At 42.5% G+C, this 20,791-nt stretch overlaps 1 protein-coding gene across 4 annotated transcripts; it reads left to right on the forward strand.

Annotated features, from left to right (window-relative positions):
* The first annotated feature begins 507 nt into the window (after positions 1-507).
* On the forward strand, positions 508-19,184 carry rhbdl2 (rhomboid, veinlet-like 2 (Drosophila)). 4 transcript variants are annotated; one of them, XM_029627459.2, is made up of 8 exons: positions 508-560; positions 1,940-2,194; positions 3,375-3,523; positions 16,290-16,402; positions 16,723-16,823; positions 16,926-16,986; positions 17,114-17,175; positions 17,925-19,184. In XM_029627459.2, exons 2-8 carry the CDS (start codon positions 1,958-1,960, stop codon positions 18,099-18,101), a joined length of 900 nt encoding a protein of 299 aa, XP_029483319.1. In that variant the 5' UTR covers positions 508-560; positions 1,940-1,957; the 3' UTR covers positions 18,102-19,184. The 4 variants fall into 4 exon arrangements, with proteins under 4 accessions (XP_029483319.1, XP_029483283.1, XP_029483293.1 ...); XM_029627423.2 differs by lacking the exon at positions 508-560 and adding an exon at positions 567-905; XM_029627433.2 differs by lacking the exon at positions 508-560 and adding an exon at positions 567-901.
* The last annotated feature ends 1,607 nt before the right edge of the window (positions 19,185-20,791 follow it).

Here is a 20,791-nt window from a genome sequence, read left to right on the forward strand (position 1 = left end):
GCAATTTAATCAATTTGAAGATACGGCTGTAGGTAACAGTGGAAAAAGTCAAGGTCTGAATTCTTTCCGAATGCTCTGAATGACTAGAGTTATCAGGCTGTGGTTAACTCTTGTAACAATAACAAAATGTCTAATTTACCCCCCATGGGCTAATTTACCCCCCCATGGGCACTTATGAAGAACTGAGAGGATTGTTGTATATGTGAAAATCAACAAGCAGACCAATAAATTCAGTACATGTAAAACTTGTTTTTTGAGTCATTATTTTGTAATGGTCTCTTACACCCTCTACTGGTACAACTCGTATTGTGCAGAAATGGCATTGATGGGATGCTTGGCAGTACAGCAGTCTTTTCCTTCGGAATAATTGAAATATGTTGACACCAGAGTCGTTGATTGTCTGTGGTCCACGAAACAACGATGCATATCACAATTTTAATAACCAGTTGGACATTATGCAGGTAAAATGCCTAGTTAAATAAGGTTTATATATATATATGGGGACCTCCAGCCAAAGCACATGACGACATCACCTATATCAGGTGTTACCGGAAGCGCAGGTAAGTTGTTGCAAAATGTCTGCCAAGTTTGCGCTACATTCAACTTTTTAGATTTGCTTTTCAAGTAGTGCCGCTTCAGAGGTTTGCTTGGAAAAGGGAAGTTCCGCTGCAGGAAAAGCTAAGCGAGGTCTATAATTATCTCAAGTCATTTATCAGAATAGACCGTCATTTTCCCAATGTGCAGTTGTGAGGATTTTACACGCCTTGGAATGTCCGGACTGTTTTAGAATTGCGTGAAAATATAAAAACACAAGTATTTGAGAACTTTCACAATTTATGTATTTTAAGATGCTAGTGGAAACGTTGAGTTGAATAATTTTTCACGGCAGCGCTTTCAGTCCGTACGTAAGTTACTTCTAAACTTTATAAATACCATTGCATTCTATATAGGCCTACAGAGTAAAGCCGCTGTTTTTATGGAAAATGTGCAGACCAACTTCTGTACTGAATGGGACATGATCATGTGTGTGGGTTAAGTTTACATAGGCTATATAGGTAAACTGAAAAGATCCATGTAATCGAAAAGGGGTTTAGGGAAATTCACGTGTATTGCGGTGCTTGAAATTGTATTGCCCGCGCTTCTATTTATTTCATTCATATTGACCCTACAGTGGTAGACTCCAAAGTAGCCCAATATATCAGCCATTGATGTGTTTGGCCAGGGTTACCTAATGGGCCGTCCGAATTTATTTTCCCGCTTAAGATTTCGGAGAAAATAAACATATCTAGGTATATATATATATATATAGTAAAAAAAAAATTTGAAAACCCAAGTATTCCCACACATATAGATGCATATGTGATTGTATCTCAATGTAATCAAGGTTTCAAATTGTTTTTGCCAAATTCTATATCTGTTTGGGATTCATGCTGTAAGTTTTCTGGCCCCCGAAAGCATCCGCTCTGTGTTGCGTAACTACTTTAATTGTCCCTAGAGACAACAATTTTACACATCAAAGCTGAACTTTACATGTTTATCACAGTATCAAATACCTCACTAATGTGTCGCTAACCCTTTTATCTACTCAACCCGTAATTCAGAAGCCAATATCTCACCCTTAGTTTTGTTAATCTGACGTAAACCCAACCCATTTAACACAACATACACTCTAACAAATCAATTACGGTTCCTTTGAATGGCGAAACCCTGACCTTTATGGTTTTAGTCCAAATAAAATCCTCCTCCTATGGTGTAGTTTCCCAGACACCGATTAAGTCAAATCTAATCAGTGTCTAGGAAACCAGCCCTCATTGTATGTCTATTGACACATACTAAAAAGACATTGACATACTTTCATAGGGAATGCATGATCTAAAATGGAGAAATGTAGCATGTTCTTCCTGTCAATTCATTTGACTCATCCACTTTATTTGTCTAGGCTACAATCTGAGGAGTGATGGACAGAGACATTGAAGAGCAGGACCCCCTCGCTGTAGACCCTGTTGACCGAGATGGGAGACGGATGGGGGATACGGGAGGTGATGATGGCGGCAATAGGAAGGTTGGATGCTGTGAGAGGTTCCATCGCTCCATCTCCAAGTGGATGCTTCCAGAAGAACTCCACGAACAGTACCTGGAGCGAGCCAACTGCTGCCCCCCTCCCATCTTCATCATCCTCATCAGCATCGGAGAGGTGAGGGTTGATACGCATCATACTAATGGCAGCACAGCACTGACAACAAGTAGCCTCTATTACATCTGCATACGTTATGATGATTGTGCTGTTATACCTGGGTGAATTTTCAATTTTAGGAAATGCTCTGGACGTAGTATTTAAAGAAAAAGGTGCAGCTGATATTGTACCTCCACCATGGTTCATTTTAAAATAAATGCTGAAAATAAGGTCTGGGTAAACACAGGCTTAGGAGATCTTATACGTTTTGCTCTATGAGATAATCTTTGTCCGCTAACGCCACTTTTGTCTGAATTTTGAAGCCTATAAAGCACAAAGGCTTTATAAGTAATAAAGGTCATGTTAACTGACTGATATCTCATTAGAACAAAAAGTATAAACTCTCATAAGCCTGTGTTAACCTCCGACCTTATTTTCGATGTTTATGTCCAAAACCCTATTCTTTCCCCATTAATTTTCCCCATAGGAATGGCTGAACAAACCAGAGGTAACAGATTTCTGTTTTTTAGGACTACAAGCTGGCGAGCTCTATTAAAATGGCTCAACATTGGTATTTGTGTATTCAAACTCTGAGTTTGGATGCGGCTACGGTCTGAACTGTAGAGCTCTTGTACCTGACATTCCTCTCTCTCCTTCTGCTGTGGGAGGTCTCGGCCAGCTTCTCCATCTCAATGTCTGAATTCATCCAAGATTCTTAGAGCACTCCATAGACCTATGCGTTGGCTCAATGAAAATAGAGTTTGAGCACAATTGACATTGGGACCAGGGTTTAAGGAATGTGTTTTTAATCATACACAACCGTACACTTTGTCCATGACATTTCACTGATATTGTAGTAGTATGGTGAGCTTGTTATGGCAGAATCCTTGAGATGTGGGGTTTTATGTTAAAGGCGAAGTGAGTTAAAGGGAGTGGAAAAATGTGCCATGTCAATGCAGTTTTTTAAAGGGAATTTGTCCAGTGTTCTCTCTGCTCTTCTCATTAATGTTTCCATTGTGTGTTTGAAATATGTTTGAAATATGTTTGTATGCTGCTATAATGGTCTGCTCTGCCCATACTGCAAACCCTTTATGAAAGGCTGACGAATGGCTACATTTTTAAAGCAACTGTTTTAGCCTTTCAGGACCCCTCCTGTCATTATGTAACTAGTCACTGATCTACCCTGTGTCTGTCTGGACAGTTAGCAGTGTTTATCTACTATGCGGTGTGGAAGCCCCAGAAGCAGTGGGTTACCCTGGGCGAGGGCATCTGGAACAGCCCTCTCTCCTACAAGTCTGACCGGCGGGAGGAGGCGTGGCGCTTCGTCTCCTACATGTTTGTCCACGCTGGGTAAGGGTCACCTCACATCACACAGATGCCCAAGCCCACTGGAGATTCTCCATTGGCTAAACTTTTTAGTCAATCAAATTGATTTATAAAGCCCTTCTTACATCAGCTGATGTCACAAAGTGCTGCACAGAAACCCAGCCTAAAATCCCAAACTGCAAGCAATGCAGGTGAAGAAGCACGGTGGCTAGGAAAAACTCCCTAGAAAGGCCAGAACCTAGGAAGAATCCTAGAGAGGAACCAGGCTATGAGGGGTGGCCAGTCCTCTTCTGGCTGTGCCAGGTGGAGATTATAACAACATGGCCAAGATGTTCAAATGTTCATAGATGACCAGCAGGGTCAAATAATAATAATCACAGTGGGTGTCGAGGGTGCAACAGGTCAGTACCTCAGGAGTAAATGTCAGTTGGTTTTTCATAGCCGATCATTCAGAGTATCTCTACCGCTCCTGCTGTCTCTAGAGAGTTGAAAACAGCAGGTCTGGGACAGGTAGTACGTCCGGTGAACAGGTCAGGGTTCCATAGCCGCAGGCAGGACAGTTGAAACTGGAGCAGCAGCACGACCAGGTGGACTGGGGACAGCAAAGAGTCATCAGGCCAGGTAGTCCTGAGGCATGGTCCTAGTGCTCAGGTCCTCCGAGAGAGAGAGAATTAGAGAGAGCATACTTAAATTCACCCAGGACACTGAATAAGAAAGGAGAAATACTCCAGATATAACAGACTGACCCTAGCCCCCCCGACACAAACTACTGCAGCATAAATATTTGGAGGCTGAGACAGGAGGTGTCGAGGGACATTGTGACCCCGTACGACGATATCCGCGGACAGGGCCAAACAGGCAGGATATAACCCCACCCACTTTGCCAAAGCACAGCCCCCACACCACTAGAGGGATATCTTCAACCACCAACTTACCATCCTGAGTATAGCCCACAAAGATCTTCGCCACGGCACAACCCAAGGGGGGAGGGGGCGCCAACCCGGATAGGAAGATCACGTCAGTGACTCAACCCAGTCAAGTGACACACCCACACCCCTCCATGGAAGAGCACCAGTAAGCCAGTGACTCATCCCCTGTAATAGGTTTAGAGGCAGAGATTCCCAGTGAAGAGAGGGTAACCGGCCAGACAGAGACAGCAAGGGCGGTTCCTTGCTCCAGTGCCTTTCCGTTCACATTCACACTCCTGGGCCAGACTACACTCAATCATAATACTAACAGAGGAGATGAGTCTTCAATAAAGGTTGAGACTGAGTCTGTGTCTCTCACATGGGTAGGCAGACCATTCCATAAAAATGGAGCTCTACAGGAGAAAGCCCTGCCTCCAGCTGTTTGCTTAGAAATTCTAGGGACAGTAAGGAGGCCTACATCTTGTGACCGTAGCTTACATGTAGGTATGTACGACAGGGTCAAATAAAAAAGATAGGTAGGAGAAAGCCCATGTAATGCTTTGTAGGTTAGCAGTAAAACCTTGTAATCAGCCCTTGCCTTAACAGGAAGCCAGTGTAGAGAGGCTAGCACTGGAGTAATATGATGTTTTTTTTGGTTCTAGTCAAGATTCTAGCAGCCGTGTTTAGCACTAACTGAAGATTATTTAGTGCTTTATCCAGGTAGCTGGAAAGTAGAGCATTGCAGTAATCTAACCTAGAAGTGACAAAAGCCTGGATACTTTTTCTGCATCGTTTTTGGACCGAATGTTTCTGATTTTTGCAATGTTACGTAGATGGAAAAAAGCTGTCCTTGAAACAGTCTTGATATGTTCATCAAAAGAGAGATCAGGGTCCAGAGTGACGCCGAGGTCATTCACAGTTTTATTTGAGACGACTGTACAACCATCAAGATTAATTGTCAGATTCAACAGAAGAACTTTCTTTCTTGGGACCTAGAAGAAGCATTTCTGTTTTGTCTGAGTTCAAAAGTAGAACATTTGCAGCCATCCACTTCCTTATGTCTGAAACACAAGCTTCCAGGGAGGACAATTTTGGGGCTTCACCATGTTTCATCGAAATGCACAGCTGTGTGTCATCCGCATTGCAGTGTAAGTTAAAATTATTTTTCTGAATGACATCACCAAGAGGTAAAATATATAGGGAAAACAATAGTGGTCCTAAAACGGAGCCTTGAGGAACACCGAAATTTACAGTTGATTTGTCAGAGGACAAACCATCCACAGAGACAAACTGATATCTTTCCCACAGAAAATATCTAAACCAGGCCAGAACTTGTCCGTGTAGACCAATTTGGGTTTCCAATCTCTCCAAAAGAATGTGGTGATCGATGGTATCAAAAGCAGCACTGAGGTCTTGGAGCACGAGGACAGATGCAGAGCCTCGGTCTGACGCCATTAAACAATAATTTACCACCTTCACAAGTGCAGTCTCAGTGCTATGATGGGGTCAAAAACCAGACTGAAGCATTTTGTATACATTGTTTGTCTTCAGGAAGGCAGTAAGTTGCTGTGCAACAGCTTTTTCAATTTCTTTTGAGAAGAATGGAAGATTCGATATAGGCCAATAGTTTTTTTTATATTTTCTGGGTCAAGGTTTGGCTTTTTCAAGAGAGGCTTTAGTACTGCCACTTTTAGTGAGTTTGGTACACATCCGGTTTATTATGTTCTACATAGGAGGGCCAAGCACAGGAAGCAACTCTTTCAGTAGTCTAGTTGGAATAGGGTCCAGTATGCAGCTTGACGGTTTAGAGGCCATGATTATTTTCATCAGTGTGTCAAGGAGTGTCTCCCTTGATCCTAGGTCCTGGCAGAGTTGTGCAGACTCAGGACAACTGAGCTTTGAAGGAATACGCAGATTTAAAGGAGTCCTTAATTTGCTTTCTAATGTTCATGATCTTTGCCTCAAATAAGTTCATGAATTTATCACTGCTGAAGTGAAAGCCATCCTCTCTTCGGAAATGCAGATTTTTAGTTAGCTTGGCGACAGTATCAAATTGTTTTGGGGGATTCTTCTTATTTTCCTCAATTAAGTTGGAAAAATAGGATGATCGAGCAGCAGTGAGGGCCCTTCCATACTGCACGGTACTGTCTTTCCAAGTTAGTCAGAAGTCTTCCCGTTTGGTGTAGCGACATTTCCGTTCCAATTTTCTGGAAGCTTGCTTCAGAGCTAGGGTATTTTCTATACACCAGGGAGCTAGTTTCGTATGACAAATGTTTTTTTGTTTTTAGGGATGTGACTGCATCTAGGTTAAATTGAGTTCCTCAGTTAGGTGGTTAACTGATTTTTGTTCTCTGTCCTTGGGTAGATCGGAGGGAGTCTGGAAGGGCATCTAGGAATCTTTGGGTTGTCCAAGAATTTATAGCACGACATTTGATGATCCTTGTTTGGGGTCTGAGCAGATTATTTGTTGCGATTACAAACGTAATAAAATGGTGGTCTGATAGTCCAGGATTATGAGGAAAAACATTAAGATCCACAACATTTTATTCCATGGGACAAAACTAGGTCCAGAGAATGACTGTGGCAGTGAGTAGGTCCGGAGACATGTTGGACAAAACCCACTGAGTCGATGATGGCTCCGAAAGCCTTTTGGAGTGGTTCTGTGGACTTTTCCATGTGAATATTAAAGTCACCAAAAATAAGAATATTATCTGCCATGACTACAAGGTCCGATAGGAACTCAGTGATGAACTCTGTATAATGCCCAGCAGGCCTGTAAACAGTAGCTATAAAAAGTGATTGAGTAGGCTGCATAAAATGTATATATTTTCATCATAAATCATAAATGTTAGCAACACCTCTGCCTTTGTGGGATGTGTGGGGGATATGGTCACTAGTGTAACCAGGAGGTGAGGCCTCATTTAACACAGTCAATTCATCAGGCTTAAGCCATGTTTCAGTCAGGCCAATCACATCAAGATTATGATCAGTGATTAGTTCATTGACTATAACTGCCTTGGAAGTGAGGGATCTCACATAAATAACCCTAATTTTGAGATGTGAGGTATCACAATCTCTTTCAATAATGGCAGGAATGGAGAGGTCTTTATCCTAGTGAGATTGCTAAGGCGAACACCGCCATGTTTCGTTTTGCCCAACCTAGGTCGAGGCACACACGGTCTCAATGGGTATAGCTGAGCTGACTACACTAACTATGCTGGTGAAAACAGTTTTCAACCAGCGATTGAGTTGTGAGACTGCTGTAGAGCTCATCACTCCCCCTAATTGGAAGGGGGCCAGAGACAATTACTCGATGCCAACATCTTTCTAGCTGATTTACACGCTGAAGCTATGTTGCGCTTGGTGACCTCTGACTGTTTCATCCTAACATCGTTGGTGCCGACGTTGATAACAACATCCCTATACTCTCTACACTCGCCAGTTTTAGCTTTAGCCAGCACCATCTTCAGATTAGCCTTAACGTCGGTAGCCCTGCCCCCTGGTAAACAGTGTATGATCGCTGGAGGATACGTTTTAAGTCTAATACTGCGGGTAATGGAGTCGCCAATGACTAGGGTTTTCAATTTGTCAGAGCTAATGGTGGGAGGCTTCGGTGTCTCAGACCCCATAACAGGAGGAGTAGAGACCAGAGAAGGCTCGGCCTCTGACTCCGACTCGCTGCTTAATGGGGAGAACCGGTTGAAAGTTTGTCGGCTGAATGAGCGACACCAGTTGAGCATTCCTACAGCATTTCCTTCCAGAAGCCATGCGAAAGTTGTCCAGCTGCGGGGACTGTGCGAGGGGATTTATACTACTATCTGTAAATTACCCTTGTTTAACGATTGCGTCTGAAACTGGGCTTGCAGCACAGCTATCCTCGCCGTAAGGTGATCGTTCTCCTGTATATTATGACTACAGCGACTGCAATTAGAAGGCATCATGTTAATGTTACTACTTAGCTTCGGCTGTCGGAGGTCCTGGCGAACCATGTCCAGATAAAGCGTCCGGAGTGAAAAAGTTGAATGAAAGAAAAAAGTTGAGCGAAGGAAAAACTACAAATATAAACAGTAATTAAAAAGTAAAAACCGTGAAGTTGGCAGGAAGCAAAGTAAGGTTAGCAACAAAGCGCACAGCAGCACGTAAAGAAGTCCAGGGTTAATCCACAGGAGGCTGCTGAGGGGAGGATGGCTCATAATAATGGTTGAAACAGAGTGAATGGAATTGCAACAAAAATGATACCATTCCACTGATTCTATTCCAGCCATTACCACAAGCTTGTCCTCCCCAATTAAGGTGTCACCAACCTCCCGTGGCTTAATCTGGCTCCCAAGAAACCATCCCAAAGAGTATTGCATTGCAGATCATTCTTCTTGCCACATCTCCCTGAAATGATTCACTCTCTCCCCTATCATCTGTTTATACAACACATGGACACTTGCTAAAGCAGTTCTGGGTTCTCCGGAATTTGAGATCACGATTCACTCTAAGTGAAAGGCTTTTAAAGGCAATTTCCCAAATGTTCAGAGATTGCATTCACTGTAAACGTTGTGGATGTCGACTCAAGCTAAAATGTCCTTTTAAAGGGCGTTGCGCGTTGTTTATATGTGTTTCTTTGAATCCTGGCCTGAGTCTTTCCACAGGTTTTGATTGGGTAAGACATTCACTTGCCTATCCAGTCCCTCATACTCCCACACTGGCGGCGCTATGGGGATATACAGTGCCTTGCGAAAGTATTCGGCCCCCTTGAACTTTGCGACCTTTTGCCACATTTCAGGCTTCAAACATAAAGATATAAAACTGTATTTTTTTGTGAAGAATCAACAACAAGTGGGACACAATCATGAAGTGGAATGACATTTATTGGATATTTCAAACTTTTTTAACAAATCAAAAACTGAAAAATAGGGCGTGCAAAATTATTCAGCCCCTTTACTCTCAGTGCAGCAAACTCTCTCCAGAAATTCAGTGAGAATCTCTGAATGTTCCAATGTTGACCTAAATGACTAATGATGATAAATATAATCCACCTGTGTGTAATCAAGTCTCCGTATAAATGCACCTGCACTGTGATAGTCTCAGAGGTCTGTTAAAAGCGCAGAGAGCATCATGAAGAACAAGGAACACACCAGGCAGGTCCGAGATACTGTTGTGAAGAAGTTTAAAGCCGGATTTGGATACAAAAAGATTTCCCAAGCTTTAAACATCCCAAGGAGCACTGTGCAAGCGATAATATTGAAATGGAAGGAGTATCAGACCACTGCAAATCTACCAAGACCTGGCCGTCCCTCTAAACTTTCAGCTCATACAAGGAGAAGACTGATCAGAGATGCAGCCAAGAGGCCCATGATCACTCTGGATGAACTGCAGAGATCTACAGCTGAGGTGGGAGACTCTGTCCATAGGACAACAATCAGTCGTATATTGCACAAATCTGGCCTTTATGGAAGAGTGGCAAGAAGAAAGCCATTTCTTAAAGATATCCATAAAAAGTGTCGTTTAAAGTTTGCCACAAGCCACCTGGGAGACACACCAAACATGTGGAAGAAGGTGCTCTGGTCAGATGAAACCAAAATTGAACTTTTGGCAACAATGCAAAACGTTATGTTTGGCGTAAAAAAGCAACACAGCGCATCACCCTGAACACACCATCCCCACTGTCAAACATGGTGGTGGCAGCATCATGGTTTGGGCCTGCTTTTCTTCAGCAGGGACAGGGAAGATGGTTAAAATTGATGGGAAGATGGATGGAGCCAAATACAGGACCATTCTGGAAGAAAACCTGATGGAGTCTGCAAAAGACCTGAGACTGGGACGGAGATTTGTCTTCCAACAAGACAATGATCCAAAACATAAAGCAAAATCTACAATGGAATGGTTCAAAAATAAACATATCCAGGTGTTAGAATGGCCACGTCAAAGTCCAGACCTGAATCCAATCGAGAATCTGTGGAAAGAACTGAAAACTGCTGTTCACAAATGCTCTCCATCCAACCTCACTGAGCTCGAGCTGTTTGGCAAGGATGGGAAAAAATTTCAGTCTCTCGATGTGCAAAACTGATAGAGACATACCCCAAGCGACTTACAGCTGTAATCGCAGCAAAAGGTGGCGCTACAAAGTATTAATTTAAGGGGGCTGAATAATTTTGCACGCACAATTTTTCAGTTTTTGATTTGTTAAAAAAGTTTGAAATATCCAATAAATGTCGTTCCACTTCATGATTGTGTCCCACTTGTTGATGATTCTTCACAGAAAAATACAGTTTTATATCTTTATGTTTGAAGCCTGAAATGTGGCAAAAGGTCGCAAAGTTCAAGGGGGCCGAATACTTTCGCAAGGCACTGTGTGTATATATATATATATATATATATATAAAACGTCAACATATTTCTCTCTCAAAATCCTGTTCTCACGAACGAGCTCCAACTGCTCAGCAAGCTGGCATAGCCTACATAACGCCATGCCTCCTCATTGGCTCAGCCAGAATCTCATGAATTTGAGTGGTCAAAAAATCCTGTTGCTTGAGATACTGTATCTTCGGACTATGTAAAAGTTGCTTAGAGCTAGCTATATGCTATGAAAGTCCCGCCTACAGTGTCTTGCAAAAGTATTCAAACCCCTTGGCGTTTTTCCTATTTTGTTGCATTACAACCTGTAATTTAAATAGATTTTTATTTGGATTTCATTGTATTGGACATACACAAAATGTTTTAAAAAATTAAAAGATGTATAAAAAAACGGAAAAGTGGTGCGTGCATACAGTTGAAGTCAGAGGTTTACATACACTTAGGTTGGAGTCATTAAAACTTGTTTTTCAACCGCTCCACAAATGTCTTGTTAACAAACTATACTTTTGGCAAGTCGGTTAGGACATCTACTTTGTGCATGACACGGAACCCAAACCGGCTGGGCGCGTGCGCCATCGTGCATACATTTATTTTGTACCCCTACACCAAACGCGATTATGACACGCAGGTTAAAATATCAAAACAAACTCTGAACCAATGACATTAATTTGGGGACAGGTCGATAAACATTATACATGTATGGCAATTTAGCTAGTTAGCTTGCACTTACTACCAAATTTTTCCTGGGATATAAACATTGAGTTGTTATTTTACCTGAAATGCACAAGGTCCTCTACTCCGACAATTAATCCACACGCAAAACGGCCAACTGAATCGTTTCTAGTCATCTCTCCTCCTTCCAGGCTTTTTCATCTTTTTTAATTTTTTTGTTTTTTTGTTGTTGAATTTGACCCCTTTCTCTCCCCAATTTCGTGGTATCCAATTGTTGTAGTAGCTACTATCTTGTCTCATCGCTACAACTCCCGTACGGGCTCGGGAGTGACGAAGGTTGAAAGTCATGCGTCCTCCGATACACAACCCAACCAGCCGTACTGCTTCTTAACACAGCGCGCATCCAACCCGGAAGCCATCCGCACCAATGTGTCGGAGGGTACACCGTGCACCTGGCAACCTTGGTTAGCGCGCACTGCGCCCGGCCCGCCACAGGAGTCGCTGGTGCGCGATGAGACAAGGACATCCCTACCGACCAAGCCCTCCCTAATCCGGACGACGCTAGGCCAATTGTGCGTCGCCCCACGGACCTCCCGGTCGCGGCCGGTTACGACAGAGCCTGGGCGCGAACCCAGGGACTCTGATGGCACAGCTGGCGCTGCAGTACAGCGCCCTTAACCACTGCGCCACCCGGGAGGCCCCGCTTTTTCATCTTTGAACGTATATGGTGATCAGCATCTAAACTTTCATAGTATTACCACAACTACCGGCAAAACAGTTCGTCTTTCAATCACCCACGTGGGTATAACCAATGAGAAGATGGCACGTGGGTACCTGCTTCTATAAACCAATGAGGAGAAGGGAGAGGCAGGACTTTCAGCGCGATCTGTGTCAGAAATAGAAAGGAGTTCTATCTTAGCCCTTGGCGTTGCAGACGCTCGTTGGCGCAATAATTGAATAACATGGATTTCTAAATTTATTTTGCGACGCACGCGACGTGTCCGGTCTGGTCAGCATTTGACACAAGTCATTTTTCCAACAATTGTTTACAGACAGATTATTTCACTTATAATTCACTGTATCACAATTCGAGTGGGTCAGAAGTTTACATACACTAAGTTGGCTGTGCCTTTAAACAGCTTGGAAATTCCAGAAAATTATGTAATGTCTTTAGAAGCTTCTGATAGACTACTTGGCATCATTTGAGTCAATTGGAGGTGTACCTGTGGATGTATTTCAAGGTCTAACTTCAAACTCAGTGCCTCTTTGCTTGACATCATGGGAAAATCAAAAGAAATCAGCCAAGACCTCAGAAAAAAACATTGTAGACCTCCACAAGTCTGGTTCGTCGTTGGGAGCAATTTCCAAACGCCTGGAGGTACCACGTTCATCTGTACAAACAATAGTATGCTAGTTCTGTCTCCTAGAGATTACTTTACTTTGGTGCGAAAAGTGCAAATCAATCCCAGAACAACAGCAAAGGACCCTGTGAAGATGATCGAGGAAACGGGTACAAAAGTATCTATATCCACAGAAAAACGAGTCATATATCGACAAAACCTGAAAGGCCACTCGGCAAGGAAGAAGCCACTACTCCAGAACCGCCATAAAAAAGCCAGACTACGGTTTACAACTGCACATGGGGACAAAGATCATACTTTTTGGAGAAATGTCCTCTGGTCTGATGAAACAAAAATGGAACTGTTTGGCCATAATGACCATCATTATGTTTGAAGGAAAAAGGGGTAGGCTTGCAAGCCCGAAGAACACCATCCCAAACATTAAGCACGGGGGTGGCAGCATCATGTTGTGGGGGTGCTTTGCTGCAGGAGGGACTGGTGACCTTCACAAAATTGATGGCATCATGAGGAAGTAACATTATGTGGATATATATATTAGAAATCAGTGAAAGTTAAAGCTTGGTCACAAGTGGGTCTTCCAAATGGACAATGACACCAAGCATACTTCCAAAGTTGTGGCAAAATGGCTTAAGGACAACAAAGTCAAGGTATTGGAGTGGCCATCACAAAGCCCTGTCCTCCATCCTATAGAAAATTTGTGGGCAGAACTGAAAAAACGTGTGCGAGCAAGGAGGCCAACAAACCTGACTCAGTTACACCAGCTCTGTTAGGACGAATAGGCCAAAATTCACCCAACTTATTGTAGGAAGCTTGTGGAAGGCTACCCAAAACGTTTGACCCAAGGTAAACAATTTAAAGGCAATGCTACCAAATACTAATTGAGTGTATGTAAACTTCTGGGCATGTGGTGAAATAAATTAAAGCTGAAATAAATCATTCTCTCTACTATCATTCTGACATTTTACATTAAAATAAGGTGGTGATCCTAGCTGACCAAAGACAGAGAATTTTTACTAGGATTAAATGTCAGGAATTGTGAAACTGAGTTTAAATGTATTTGGCTAAGGTGTAGGTAAACTTTCAGCTTCAACTGTATGTATTCACCCGCTTTGCTTTGAAGCCCCTAAATAAGATCTGGTGCAACCAATTACCTTCAGAAGTCACATAATTAGTTGAAGTCCACCTGTGTGCAATCTAAGTGTCACATGATCTGTCACATGATCTCATTGTATATATACACCTGTTCTGAAAGGCCCCAGAGTCTGCATCACCACTAAGCAAGCAGCACCATGAAGACCAATGAGCTCTCCAAACAGGCCAGGGACAAAGTTGTAGAGAAGTACAGATCAGGGTTGGGTTCTAAAAAAATATCAAACTTTGAACATCCCACAGAACATAAATCCATTATAAAAAAAATGGCACCACAAGAAACCTGCCAAGAGAAGGCCGCCCACCAAAACTCACAGACCAGGCAAGGAGGGCATTAATCAGAGGCAACAAAGAGATTGAAGATAACCCTGAAGGAGCTGCAAAGCTCCACAGCGGAGATTGGAGTATCTGTCCATAGGACCACTTAAAGCCGTACTCTCCACAGAGCTGGGCTTTACGGAAGAGTGGCCAGAAAAATAAGGAAACGCGTTTGGTGTTTGCCAAAAGGCATGTGGGAGACTCCCCAAACATATGGAAGAAGGTACTCTGGTCAGATGAGACTAAAATGTAGCTTTTTGGTCATCAAGGAAAATGCCATGTCTGGCGCAAACCCAACACCTCTCATCACCCTGAGAACATCATCCTCACAGTGAAGCATGGTGGTGGCAGCATCTTGCTGTGGGGATGTTTTTCATTGGCAGGGACTGGGAAATTGGTCAGAATGGAAGGAATGATGGATGGCGCTAAATACAGGGAAATTCTTGAGGGAAACCTGTTTGTCTTCCAGAGATTTGAGACTGGGACGGAGGTTCACCTTCCAGCAGGACAATGACCCTAAGCATACTGCTAAAGCAACACTGGGGTGGTTTATGGGGAAACATTTACATGTCCTGGAATGGCCTAGTCAAAGCCCAGACATCAATCCAATTGAGAATCTGTGGTATGACTTAAAGATTGCTGTACACCAGCGGAACCCATCCAACTTGAAGGAGCTGGAGCAGTTTTGCCTTGAAGAATGGGCAAAAATCCCAGTGGCTAGATGTGCCAAGCTTATAGAGACATACCCCAAGAGACTTGCAGATGTAATTGCTGCGAAGGGTGGCTCTACAAAGTATTGACTTGGGGGGGGTGAATAGTTATGCACGCTCAAGTTGTCCGTTTTTTTGTCTCATTTCTTGTTTGTTTCACAATAACATATATTTTGCATCTTCAAAGTGGTAGGCATGTTGGGTAAATCAAATGATACAAACCCCCGAGAAATCAATTTTAATTCCATGTTATAAGGCAATAAAGGGGGTGAATCCTTTCGCAAGCCACTGTGCTTCCGGTGCATGACCTGTACTGTTTTTGAATGGGCTTCAATCTTATTTGATCAAATTCATGAAAATGTGGTAATTTAAGATATGTACAATTTATATTCTTATTCATGGCTTAATTTACGTCTTCTACCTGATGCCTTTCATGAAGGTTTTGGATTGTATTTTATCTCATATTTGGAAACCTTTATAAAAGGCATTGGGCAAAGGTTAATACAGTAAATCTCCTAATATAATTTAGCAACTTAAAATGACCCCATTTTCATGAATTTGACGATATTAGCTTGATGTCCATTCAAAATCGTTGCCCTTGAGTTGAATATGTCAGCTAGTTAGCTTGCCAGTGGGCTAAATTATGCTGTGGAATTTACCCCATAAGGAGTTTTTACCAGAAATAATGTAACAGTATCTTCTCAGGTAAAATAATATTTTGAGGATGTGTTGAAATGTACTTTGCTTGCAAACATGGGAACAGGACGGGACCAAAGTTGTGGAAAGCTGAACTTTATCCATATACTCCACGATATCGCGTCAATTTCGAAGCTGACTATAGCTTCTAGCCCCTGCTGGATTGGCTGTTGATGCTTGCTTTCTAGTTTTTCTAGCAGCCACATGAGTGCGACGCTAGCGTGGCTATCTGATTTAACGCTGATAGTGCAAATCCGCCTTGAGGCTATTAGCTACTACTAGCTTGAAAATATTGAATGCTAGAATGCACAGTTGTTTTCACTTTGGTTGGCAAGTTTACCAGCTGACACTAATGCTTCTGATATAATTTCTGTGGCTTCAATGATTTATGAACTTCTCTGACACTGGCCCCAGTGTACAGGTATCCATCCTGGGGCAAAGAGGCTACTATTGTCGACATAGTATCTAACTAGCTTGGATTTTAGCTAGTGTGTGCGCGTGCGTACTTCCTAGATTGCACGAACCCATTTGCAATTACCAAGCTACCCCAGTGAAAAATTCCTGGCGCCACCAATGTACTCCCAAGTCCCAACTCATGTCTCCATCTCCCCTCTGTCTTCCTCCCCCACAGCGTGGAGCACATCCTGGGCAACCTGGTGATGCAGCTACTGCTGGGCATCCCGCTGGAGCTGGTCCACAAAGGCTTTGAAGTGGGCATGGTCTACATGGCAGGCGTCCTAGCAGGTGGGCATCCACATACACCCCCCTTTTCCATTGACGCACAGAGAATTAGACACAGTTGTCTTCAAAGGTTTGTTATGAATGAATAAAGGTTGCCTTAGTTAATATTAGCTCGCTTGTTACATACCACCTCCGGATTTTTCCTGATCATGACTGCACAATGCTAGCAACTCACAGCCACAGAGCTGTGTAGATGGTATTCACGTTTCACACTTAAGTCAGAAATTCTTTCGCTTCTCAAAAGTTAGAGTTTTCCTGTTTGGGTTTCATAGCTGAAATGTCTGTAATGCTATAGATGACCTTCTCATGCATGTTTTCTTCAGGCTCCCTGGCCAGCTCTATATTTGATCCTCTCAGTGCTCTGGTAGGGGCCTCTGGGGGGGTATATGCCCTCATAGGTGGATACTTCATGAATGCTGTTGTGGTGAGTTCTGGCTAACTGCTGATTCTACTATTTTAGCAGATTTTTTTTCTCTCTCTCATTATTTCTTTGTTCCTTCCTCTTGTGTTACACCCTGGCCTACAGAACTTCAGAGAGATGATTCCTGTCCTTGGAGTGTTTCGTATTGGAGTGATTGTAATTATTGGTAGGTCTCTTCTCAGATCCACTCTTATTTTTTGCCCACCAGTGCCTCAAGGTTTACTGTTCCAGCAGCGCCCACGCCTCTGTGGTCGTATTTCAGTAGCTAAACGTTCAATGTTTTCTTTCACAAGTCGGGACAGATGTCGGATTCGCCCTTTACAGAAGGTTTCTTACTCACGACGTTGGCTTGAAGGTAAGACATTTTTATTTTTGTTGCCCTTTCTCTTCTTAAAATGCTTGGCATTGAAATATTTCCCACAAACAGATAAGTATTGTTTCAGCAGAGAGCAATGCTTTTTTTTAGAACGGTCTTTAGTTCACAGCTGGAGAGGCTCTTATGCGAAGTCCAACCTTAGACCAATATAACAGTGAGTAGATCTGGCTTTTATCAGTGTATGCAAATAGAAAACTAGAGACAAAACAGTACCACCCAGCTGCATTATACGGGTTACAGTTACACAGGACTGACTAATCTCTAAACCAGATTGCCCTCTACACACACTGTGTCACACACAACCTGTCTGTTCCCCCTGAATTATTGCACCCAAACCATTCCTATCACTAGAACTGAGTGTGATCCTTGATTCTGTTCTCTCTGCTTTAGGAGAAGCTGAGAGCATGATAAGGGTTGCAGCTGTTTGTCTTTCCAGCAGCCTAACTGACTGGCCTATAGACTACTAATCTATCACCTGCATCCCCTCTCTCATCTTGCATTTATTTCCTGTTTTCTTGGTCTTTGTGAGAAGTGCAGTTCCACATTCACTGGCTGCTTTCAAACGGGTCCTGCTAGTTTTACTGGCTGTCCACCCTTTGCATACTAACCACAGTGACAGGGCAGAGGGTACAGTGAAAGGGCAGAGGGTAAGGCTGCAGCACAGCATGTCTTTGTTGGTTTGAAGGGAAAACGCGACTGAAATGAGACTCCACCCTGGTCTCCCTCAGGTCTCGTTTGTGGCGCACATCGGAGGAGGGGTGGCTGGGATGACCATTGGCTACGTGTTCTTCAGCGCCTACAACCAGAAGCTCCTGAAGGACCCGCGTTTCTGGCTCTGCATAGTCGGCTATGTAGTCTTCCTCTTGTTCGCTGTGCTCTTCAACATCTTCCTTTCCCCTGCATAATTCCACACTACACGAATGAATGCGTTTTGAATAACGGAAATTTCAGGGACTTGGAAGGTTATCCAAAGAATGTAAACCTCTACTGCAGGAGAGAAGAGATTTAAATGGAAAGAGGGACCCCCTGTTGCTGAAGTATAGAATTACACACAGCACAAATTCTCTCTGTTACATGTTTGTTTTAGTGATTTTGATAATGATCTCTAGATTTTGTACTGAACTCAATCTATCTGTTTGTTGGTGTTACAGGTCTTTTTTTCATGGTGTTTCTCCTGATTGGTCAGTGAGGTAGGGCATTATTTCCCCAAGCAGGTCCTTTCCTCCAAATTTTAGATTGGCCTACAAGTGAGTATTTTCAAGCCATCAGGAGCAGTGTAACATCTGTTGGTGACTGGAGTGTCAATTCATAAACAAGCCATGACAATGGCCCAATGCCAGGTTATTGTTTCACTTCCCTGTTGACAGGATGAGACGCTGTCTGCCAATAGTACATGTCAATGTAAATCTGCTCACACATCCTTGGCTAATCCTCTTTCAATGATAATTTATTGAATGCATCTTTTTAATTTGTTTTTCTCTTTAGCTTTTTCTACTTGCCAGCAGTTTGTAATTCGTCAGTCAGTCTGTTAGTCCTTTGGGTGTTTTAGGGTGTTTGTACAGTGGAACAGTAGAGGGCAGCACTTTCCATTGTATATTAGGCATTTTCTATATCCATTTAAATTGTACCAGCGTGTATTAGTCTACATAACCTTTTAGTCAAATGAAAAGGCCTCAATTTATGGCCATCTGGGTGGCACATTTTTATTGAAGATTTGTTTCTCCTAAACTTATTTGTGGTGATATATGTTAGTTGGTATCTGAAACCAAATGGTGGTTCAAAAAACCAATACATACTTTAGGTATTTATGTAATTACAACTTTACCATGTACTTTCCAAGTAAATCTTAGGTAAAAAGCATAACATTCCAAATGTAAATTACTTGTTTTTTATTTGAAGCTTTTTTTTCTGCTTTTTAAAATTTTTAAATCACTAGACTTGATACTGTATCTTCATCACTTTTACATGAAATAAATATTTTACATACATTTCCAAAATCCCTTCAGATCATGTGTATTGACAAATCCATGCATAATCCAATCTCTGAAAATGATTAGATTGAGTTTTTGTTGTTGTGTAAACTCTATTTGGTGTTATATGACTAATACGTTAATCTTGGCAAAGCAATCTTAATTCATCTGGCCTTCAGCAAGCCCGACATGGGGGTTAGTGAATGGGTATGGAGCAGGATATTTGTTTGTCTGATGTCTGACCTGAACCAGGGTGCCAAGCAGCCTCGCTTCTATGACTCTCATTAGCTGACAGTGGCTTTAAAAAAAAAAGACAATTGATCGTACCCCAATGACAGCCACCACTCTAGCCAGTTTATGTGGAACATTCCATAGTTCCAGACTCGGGACATCAATACAGTGCCATTTATTTCATTGTGTGCTAGTTAGTGCTTGTTTGCTTTGTGGACACTTAAGGCATTGGGTAAGAGGGGTAAGGAAGATTCAGAAAGTACGGATAAATTAGTAATGGCCAAGTTGTCATTGCAAATAAATATTAAATTCACCAAACTGATTGAATCTAGGCTAAATAAAATCCTCAAACAAGGTTCACCTAATGTGAACCACTGACTATAAATGTGTTTGAATCAGACTCATTTGGAAAGTGACTCAATCCCCCTAGTGTTGCCAAATGATTAGACTTGTATTCTAAAGAAAGACCATTTCAGGGCAGTACACAGTGTTCTCAGGTGAATGGTATAGTCCGTCTATATTGGGTACCAGACTGTTCAATCCCAAACAATGTTAGCTCCTGTATTAAAATAGAGTAAAGCAGAACCAGACTGGCACACCGTCTACCCAGCAATAATCCACCCAGGATTTGGGGTTAAGGTTTCGTACTGAGAACCAATATTTCCATATTTTCCCTTTGTGCAGGTCATTAGTTAGAGAATGACAATCTGGTTTACTCATCATGGGGAGATACTAGTAGAACATAATTGGATTTGGGTCAGTAGGTAAATGTAATTGATTATTCTGCCAAATTTAACATGAATGAGTGGCAGGTGCTTTGGAAAGCTAGAAAGTGTTTGAGAGAGACATTAGGGATAGCATTTGAAAGAATGTCTGTGTTCGAGTACTCTGATAAATGATTTTGAGTACGCCATATTAGTTTTAAGTTAAACAAGTTTGAAGGGGGGAAAATCCTGTATGCTATTGGTTGTTCCAATTACTGGTTGTTCTGAAAACAAAACATAATGTATTTCCACTGCACTTGATACACCACAAACTATAAACAGAGTTTGAAATTGTGGCAGTGCGCATATATTTAACCTGCTAAATATACTGAACAAAAATGGGAGGCAGGCCCACCCACTGGGGAGCCATGACCTGCCAATCAGAATGGGTTTTTCCCCACAAACGGGCTTTATTACAAATGTAAATACTCCTCAGTTTCATCAGCTTTCTGGGTGGCTGGTATCAGATAATCCCTTAGGTGAAGAAGCCGGATGGGGGGGTCCTAGGCTGGCCTGGTTACAAGTGGTCTGCGGTTGTGAGGCTGGTTGGATGTAATACCAAATTCTCTAAAGCGAAGTTGAGGCGGCTTATTTTAGAGAAATTAACATAAAATTCTCTGGCAACAGCTC

This window comes from Oncorhynchus nerka, linkage group LG3 (genome assembly GCF_034236695.1).
Source record: "Oncorhynchus nerka isolate Pitt River linkage group LG3, Oner_Uvic_2.0, whole genome shotgun sequence".
NCBI classification, from domain to species: domain Eukaryota; kingdom Metazoa; phylum Chordata; class Actinopteri; order Salmoniformes; family Salmonidae; genus Oncorhynchus; species Oncorhynchus nerka.

Coding starts and splice junctions, on each gene's coding strand:
- rhbdl2 (XM_029627459.2), top strand. CDS start 1,958: ATGGACAGAGACATTGAAGAGCAGGACCCCCTCGCTGTAGACCCTGTT. Junction 16,824..16,925: donor ACTTCATGAATGCTGTTGTG/GTGAGTTCTGGC, acceptor CCTGGCCTACAG/AACTTCAGAGAGATGATTCC. Junction 17,176..17,924: donor CTCACGACGTTGGCTTGAAG/GTAAGACATTTT, acceptor GGTCTCCCTCAG/GTCTCGTTTGTGGCGCACAT.